The following is an 8,383-nucleotide window of genomic DNA, read 5'->3' on the forward strand; positions in this document are numbered from 1 at the left end:
ATTGAACAACTCCATTTGTAAGGGTTCTCTGGCTATTTATAATGCCAAGAACCAAGGCCAATATGTATGCAACTCTCTTGGACGCCCCATGAACAACCATCTGTCCATGGGAAGTTCCCTAACCGCCACAGTTTCATTTTTAACTGCTACCTTTAATGTTGGCGTGTAGAGTGGTGCCACACTTGTTCCGAACGGTTGGGCTATGCCAAACTCGGTTATAAAACCACTTTATAATCGTCTCTAAATTGCCTCTCCACTTTGGCATGCATGTGATGCACAGACACTCGTAACTGACAGTTTGAACTCAAGTACGACAATCATTATGCGTTACTGAACTTTGGCCTAGCCAATGTTCGACAATGATTGTGCTTCACTCACTCTTGGCCTACAACAAGTATCCGGCAATGATTACGCTTCATCCAACTTGCACTTCTGCCAAGTATTCAGCAATGGTTGCGCTTTATTCATCCCGATCATGCACTTAGCTTATTTGGATGCCAACACCCAAATATCATGCCAACTGAGTCTTGACTTGCTTAATTCAACTTCATGCTTCATATGCATCACTTGCATCCTTATTGGCGAGAAATAATTACCAATGGCGCATTTGGCAACGCCACTGTTGCACATGCATCGTCTAAGCTCTGGCCAATGCTTGAAACGATGCCAAAGTCATCCCATGACTTTGCGTTCCATCCATTACTCTTTCCTTGAGATGAGTTAACTCTGAGTAAGTATATGCAACACTATCGCGTCGTATTGCATTCACTAAGTAACATTTTTTTGTCTCAGCCATGTCGGCATATGCAGCTTCATCTGCCAGGCTACATTCTCAGTAAAGCGCAACTGTTGCGCTTTACTGTTGGGACATGTCATAGTACCACCGTGTAACCCTATTTGTTCTCTATATAATCTGTCTCATTTATTCGTGAAATTTATTATTGGACCAACCGACCAGAGGACTCGAAATAAATTTATTTTAGATAAAAATAAAACTATGACAGTATTTCTTTTTCTGAAACGGAGGTAATATATGCTTTAAAACATCATTCCAACAAAATAAAATAAAATAATGAATCGTGAAGCCACAACAAAGAATGTATAACAGTTTAAACAATCGTATTTTAGTTCATGCCTCCACCAATTTTGTTATGTAACCTCAAAATTAACATTTCAACAAAAAAAAGTATATAACACTTTTTACAATCAGCGGTGTTTTGTTATTCTTCGGTCTGTTCTCCCATAATGACGCTCTAACATTTTTCTAGTTTCAATTAATAACTCCATTGACCACCCAAGACCAAATTTTAAACACGTTGATTGAACATTGGGTGACCGGGAGACGGTAAATGTATAGCTCGAATATATGGTGGGGAAAATGTTAGGATTTCTTACTTTTCTGATTTGACATTTAAGTGTTAGCAGCCCGTCATGGAAAAATTCATTTTCCGGATGGAAGTCCATTTTTTAGAATTTTAAACTCGGTCTCTTTCTCTACTCATAGTATCTTTATTATTATTTTCATTTGCATAAACAAAAGTTGTTTTAAGTCGGCAAATAACAGCTTCAAAGAAGATTCTTGCGGGTGGTTTAGACAGTGCCAAACCACTAATTTTGGTTTATCACTTCATTTTTATTTGTCTAAATCTTCATAATACGGTAACATCAATGACCTCACAACTTTTGATTTTATATAGTTTTTGCCCTATCTGATGGTACAACAAATTTGTACCCTACTTGAAAATTTTACTCATACTATATTAGTGACTAGAAACTCCCGAGTTTAATCTTCACTGTTGGAAATTCTAATGCTAAGTTTTATGGGAGAGATATCTAACTGCTAGATTGGTCATCCATGTTAGCTTGGGCAACCTCCTAAGTTTTATGGAAGAGATATCTAGCTGCTTAAATCTCAACCGTTAGATTTTTGTGATTTTTTTGAACGCCGAACTATTCGGTGTTTGTGTTACTTTTTGAGCGCCGAACCATTCAGCGTTTCAATCTCGCTGATAGTGCGACTGCGAGGAAATGCTAGGAGATAGAAGTAGTCAGAAAGAATGTTAACTTTTTCCCCACATTTTTTTTCATGATTTACAACACCTTTTGGCCAATCTAACAGTCCAATCTCTCCCATAAAACTTAGCCTAATGGAATTATGTGAACCCTCTCCTATGGATAGCGTGACAAATTATATTAGTGGATCTGCCCAGGAGGCAGGTCTAGTGAGACTAGGCTATCCGAGAGTAAGCTCAATTTTGGCGTCTGTCACATTATTGCAAATCCCGAGGATACAAATCCAATACCCACAGGCACAGGTGAAATTTCATCCACATATCCATCCGAAAAGACATGTAAAACCGGCCATATAACTGAGGCATCTTTGAAATACTAGCTTTCGGAATTTATCCGACCATTGGACTTAATCTCACCGGCCAAGTCAGCTTTACATTAGTTTTTCTAAGCTCCTCCAAGGGCAACTACAAGTCTACAAGTCAAACGACGTCTGTAAACAATAGACGTTTTCCCGAAGAGATAAAATCCCAAGAATTCTCTGCTATGACAACCACCAATCCTTCAAATAAAAAATCCTCGTCATCGGCACCGCCGCTACCATCACGGCTAAAGTTGCTAACCGGATTGTCAAAGTTTTTTTTTAGCAGAAATTGTCAAAGTTTGGATAAGGTTAAAACTATCCAGTGACTGGGTGTATAAAACACATCCGTAAGTAACACTCTACTGCCATTGCAACCACTCATCAGACCCCACTTGTCTAACCAGAAGCAGGGTGCCAATATACCTCCGCGTGTCGCCATGGAGTTGCCTCCAACTATTTATATACAAGATTTTCTATGTGCTCAAATCCCTTTTACCCCTCGGAGGAAGAGACCAAAACCAGGTTCTCTCGGTCAATCCCATGTCCTCTCTGAGAAACAATCTCACCTCTATTAATCACCATTAAAACTAGGAGCAATCCGAGGCCTCTTTCTAATTATGCTCATAAATCTTGCTATCTATCACCATTGAAAGCCTTGATTTTCTCACCCATCTTCAATTTGTTGACTGATGATGTCTTCTAATCAGGAATCAGAGCAGAAAAATGGAGGTGGAGAAAGAAGGAGCACGTTGTTTGGTAAGTATGAAATGGGAAGATTACTGGGGCAAGGAACATTTGCGAAGGTTTATTATGCGAAAGAAATCCATTCCGGAGAAAGTGTAGCCATTAAAATCATAAACAAAGATCAAGTAAGAAAAGAAGGATTGATGGAACAAATCAAAAGAGAAATCTCTGTTATGAGATTAGTTCGTCATCCGAATGTTGTTGAGCTTAAAGAAGTTATGGCTACCAGAGGAAAGATCTTTTTCGTCATGGAATATGTTCGTGGCGGTGAACTTTTCGCCAAAGTCGCAAACGGTAAACTCACAGAAGACACTGCAAGAAAATATTTCCAACAATTAATTTCTGCGGTTGATTTCTGTCATAGCCGTGGCGTCTCTCATCGTGATTTGAAACCGGAAAATCTTCTGTTAGATGAGAATGAGAATCTAAAAATCTCAGATTTCGGATTATCAGCTCTACCTGAACATCTGAGAAACGACGGATTACTTCATACTCAGTGTGGAACTCCAGCTTATGTTGCTCCGGAAGTTTTAAAGAGGAAAGGTTATGACGGATCGAAGGCGGATATCTGGTCGTGCGGTGTTATTCTCTATGTCCTGTTAGCCGGATTTCTTCCGTTTCAGGATGAGAATATCATGAAGATGTATAAGAAAGTTTATAAAGCAGAGTACGTGTTTCCAAGATGGTTTTCTCATGATTCAAAGAGATTGATATCAAAATTATTAGTTTCAGATCCAGAGAAGAGGATTTCGATCGAATCGATTATGAAGGTTTCGTGGTTCCATAAAGGATTTAGTCGTGCATCATCGTTTGTTAATCTGGCATCAATGGGAGGAGGAACAAGTCCATTCAAATTCGATGATGATAATAATAATACTATAACCAAATCAGTGTCGAAAACTCCATCGCCAACGAAACCAACAAAACCAGCTTTTTTCAATGCATTTGAACTGATTTCATCAATGTCATCCGGATTTGATTTGTCAAATTTGTTTGAGAGCAAGAAGAAAACGAAATCAATGTTTACTTCGAAATTATCAGCTGCAGCGATCATGATGAAATTAGAATCAGTGGCCAAAGGATTAAGATTCAAGGTCGCCAAAGTAAAAGCATTCAAAGTGAAAATGCAAGGTTCAGAAGAAGGAAGGAAAGGGAAATTGTTGATAACAGCAGAAGTTTTCGAAGTTGCACCGGAAGTAGCCATTGTTGAATTCTCAAAATCATCTGGAGATTCGTTGGAATATGATAAATTCTGCGAGGACTGTGTCAGGCCTGCTTTGAAAGATATTGTCTGGTCGTGGCAAGGAGATGATAATGATAGCTCCGTCGATGGTAACAGTAGTGTTACCGGAAGTACTAGTTATGCGGACTTGCAAGAGTTGGCCGTTAACTGAAGAGGGGGGTGTAAATGTAAAAATTTAATTATGTCTGCTTTTTGAAATGGTGAGAAAAAAAGAGAGGGTGTCTTTTGTAAATATATATATAATACAGGGGGGAAGTGTGTGTACGTGGGTGTGTGTGTCGGGTTTTGTTAATGTGACCCGAAAGAGAAGGGTGTACATTTCCACTGTTCTTTTTTTCTTTTCTGTTCTTTTTGATTAATGAACACGAAATTAATAAACACGAAAACAGTACAAGTTGTCCGATTCCTTTGAGAAGAAGTCGCTCTATTAGCTGGAAATTATTAATTAATGAACTAATGGGTTTCATGGACACCACATTTAGGCATTAAGAAAAGTCAGAATGGCAGAAGACGAGAAAAATTGGAAAATTCAAGTGGGTCTATCCATATCAAAGGCTGACTAATTAAAATAGAAAAAACAGGTCATGATACATCTAGGAAGACAATGGTATCAATTCCCTTTAGAAGGAAGACATTTGAATTTCTCTCGGATGCGAAAGCCAAGTAATGAAAATGAAATCTTTGGCGGAGTCAACATTGTCCATAGGAATAAAAGTCCTGATTCATTTGGTACCCAAGAAGAACAAGAAGCCATGATCTATTTTCTAATAATTCCAATAGGATAAGTTAATGTATGAATTTACTTATCAAGCACTGATGCAAATAGGAAGCGCTTAAAAGATAATAATTATTGTAGCGGAATAAAAATATATAAGTAAATGATAGATTGTTCAAAGTTCAAATTATTCTAACGAATAACATAACAACTATGAACGAGTGATCCATAACTCGAGATTCAAAATCACAACTATGTAATAGATGATTATTTACTCAGGATTAACCCAACTATAAATAAACATCAAAATAAAATTAAACAAAGTTTTATAATAGCAAAATAATTTAATTAACTCAACTAGGGCTGCACAAGACCCGTCCACGATACCCAAACGCACCCGTACCCGCTAAATTCGCGGGTTTTTAATCCATACCCGCCCGTTGTGGGTGCGGGGTTGGTTATGAAAAAAAAAAACCCGTTGTCTGTGGGTGCGAGGTTGGTTTAAGCTAATACCCGCCCATACCCACCCAAAAAACCCGCAGATTATATACCATTAGATAAAACTAATCCTAGTCGTCCATTATGAAACCCTAATACTAGTAGATAGGATAACTGATAACCCTCATTCACTTTCTACACTCTTCTCTCTGTTCGGCCTCTCCTCTTCTTCCTCCTCAGTTCTCCTTCTTCACCTACGAACGACAATTACCAGAAATCTTCACCAGAAATCGACAACAACAACTTCGAATCTTCACCAGAAATCGACAACAATCGAAAAATCAACAGATTCAACACTTAATCTTCATCTGTGAACTTCCTAGATATGAATATTTTGGGGGTTTTGGTTTTTTTTTCTCACTTAATCAAGGAGAATAGAAGTTACTCTAAATACTTGAATATAAAGCGGGTTTAAACCCGTTTAAACCCATACCCGCCCAACCCGTAGCGGGCGGGTAACAAAACCCGCCCGCTGTTTGTGGGTGCGGGGTTGGTTATGAAAAAAAAAACCCGCAGTCTGTGGGTGCGAGGTTGGTTTTAGCTTATACCCGCCCATGTGCATCCCTAAACTCAACTATATAGATAACTCCTCCTAAACAAACCCTAAACTTGACAAAAATATCAAAAACTTATTTCCCAAAGTATCTAATACCTTTAGGAAACTTTTTTTAACATATTAAAATCCTTAAAATAAACTCGTAAGAGCATCTCCAGTGGAGTATGGGTATTAAAAAATATTGATGCCACTTAGGATTTTAGACACTCTCAACAAAAAAAAGCCTCTCCGGTGGTGGTTGGATAATCAAAATTTAATATGACGTGGAAGTTTGAGTTTGGAGGAGAGTATGGGTTTCTGGGGACTCCCATCCATACCCACTGTAGTTGCCTAAAATCCGAGAGAGGTTAGAAGTGGGATTCTAGGGTTTCTGAAAGTGAGTTACGGGAGGTTGAGCACGAACAGTCTTCGCCTAAACCACGCACAGTGGCCGTTCAAAGGCTGCTTCAGTCACAGGGAAGAGATTTCGGATGGTCTTAGGGACGGAAGCAGATGAAGAGAGAGATTAGAGAATTCTGGGGTTTGAAGAAGAATTTCTCTGAGAGGTTATCAGAAAGATCGTAGCCTGGAGAAATAAATGACGTATTTATAGCTGAATTCTCTAATCTCAGTTCGATGAAGATAAGGATTGCTTTCCGTGTTGTGCGGAGCAATTCTCCCGTCTCTTTAGGAGAAGAGATAAACTAGGTTGAGTTTATCTCATTATTCTACCGCCTTTAATTACCATCTTCTGCGGTGAGAAATAAGCCGGTTATTTCTCACACGTGCCGTAAACCGTCAGACCAAAAACCTAATTGTTATCCCCCCATTTGTGTGAAGCTAAGTCAGCCTTTGTGATGACATGTCGAGAGAGAGAAATATTCTCTTTAGCCGAGTTGGCTGAGATAGAGAGATATTCTACGACTTGTAAGAATGAGTAGGATGACTCACGTGAAAAGGCATGGGATGCCTTAGAATTCGTGTGGAGAAGAGACTCGATTGAGGCTCATGCCTACCATGGGGAATATTTAGCCTTATCTGAGATTTCCCGAGAGATTTGAATCTCTCTAAGATCTTGAAGATAGATTTGAATCTCTCCGAGATTTGGAAGAGAAATTTGAAAATCTCCGGGATTTTGCAGAGAGATTTGAATCTCTCAGAGATTTTCAGACGGATCGAGATACGGATCTGAATCTCTCTGTGGTCAGCTGGGACTCGTCCTGAAGAGAGAGAGAGAGAGAATGCTTTGTACGCCCGATTAATGCCTCTGCGAGACTTTGACTCACTTGTCTTTGACCAGCGTATCTTGCAGAGATGTGCTAGTAATAAACTGTGTGTCCATATAATGAGCCAACAAGACCAGTGTGTCTCCAAAGGATGTTCTAGGAGTTTGTCGAAAGGGCCCGGAGGCAGAATAACCAGCGTATCTCACGGGGATGTCCTAGGAGTTATTAAGAAACCTCAGTAAGTCGAGTCAGAGCTTAGAGAAGACATGACCAGTGTATCTCGCGATGATGTACTAGTAATCAGTCATTGATCTCAAATAGGGTGAGTCGTGCTTACAGGAGACATGCATATCTCCGCTCTGGGTCATAAGTCCGTCGGGGACGTTTTTACGCATCTACAAAGCCTACATGACCAGAAGTATCTCGTCAAGGATGTATATTAGCAATCATGGCATCACAATAAGCTCCGTCTCGCGAAGACATGTTGGAATTATGGTTGGTCTGGTTAATAAGTCTACTGAGGACGTTTTACGCTCTACAGAACCTGCGGGACCAACAATATCTCGTCGAGGATGTACACTAGGAGTCACGGCATCACGAACAACAGTGTCTCGCTGGGACTGTAGTTGCAGGAAATCCTACACTACATCCCTCACAAGATTTCATTAACATTCAACTCATTTTGGATTAACAATCTTAATTTTATTAATGAATCTTTGAACAATCTTACAAGAAAAGATAAAGGAATCAAGAATAACCACTGCTCTAAATTTTCTCTCTCATATTTACTTGCTTCTCACTCAAAAAAGATCTCTCTCCTTTTCTTTACAACTGAATGACTATTTATAGGGAAATACATAGTGGATGACAGCTATTCTATCCTTTATTTTCGGATATGGTTTGTGACATTCTCGCAACCTTACAAATGTTAATCTCGCAAACTCCCTAATTTTCGCAGGACCATCACATTTTTCTCATGATTTAGCTGACGTCGCTTATTATGTCATTTCTGAAGTTGTTCTGCGACACTGTTGTGTTGTTAATAATT

The 8,383-nt window shown here is 39.2% G+C and overlaps 1 protein-coding gene across 1 annotated transcript; it reads left to right on the plus strand.

Annotated features, from left to right (window-relative positions):
• The first annotated feature begins 2,853 nt into the window (after positions 1-2,853).
• Positions 2,854-4,773, plus strand: LOC113310185 (CBL-interacting serine/threonine-protein kinase 5-like). The gene has a single exon (XM_026558774.1). It carries the CDS (start codon positions 3,064-3,066, stop codon positions 4,510-4,512), a length of 1,449 nt encoding a protein of 482 aa, XP_026414559.1. The 5' UTR covers positions 2,854-3,063; the 3' UTR covers positions 4,513-4,773.
• Positions 4,774-8,383: the final 3,610 nt, after the last annotated feature.

This window comes from Papaver somniferum, chromosome 9 (assembly GCF_003573695.1).
Source record: "Papaver somniferum cultivar HN1 chromosome 9, ASM357369v1, whole genome shotgun sequence".
Taxonomy (NCBI): Eukaryota; Viridiplantae; Streptophyta; class Magnoliopsida; order Ranunculales; family Papaveraceae; genus Papaver; species Papaver somniferum.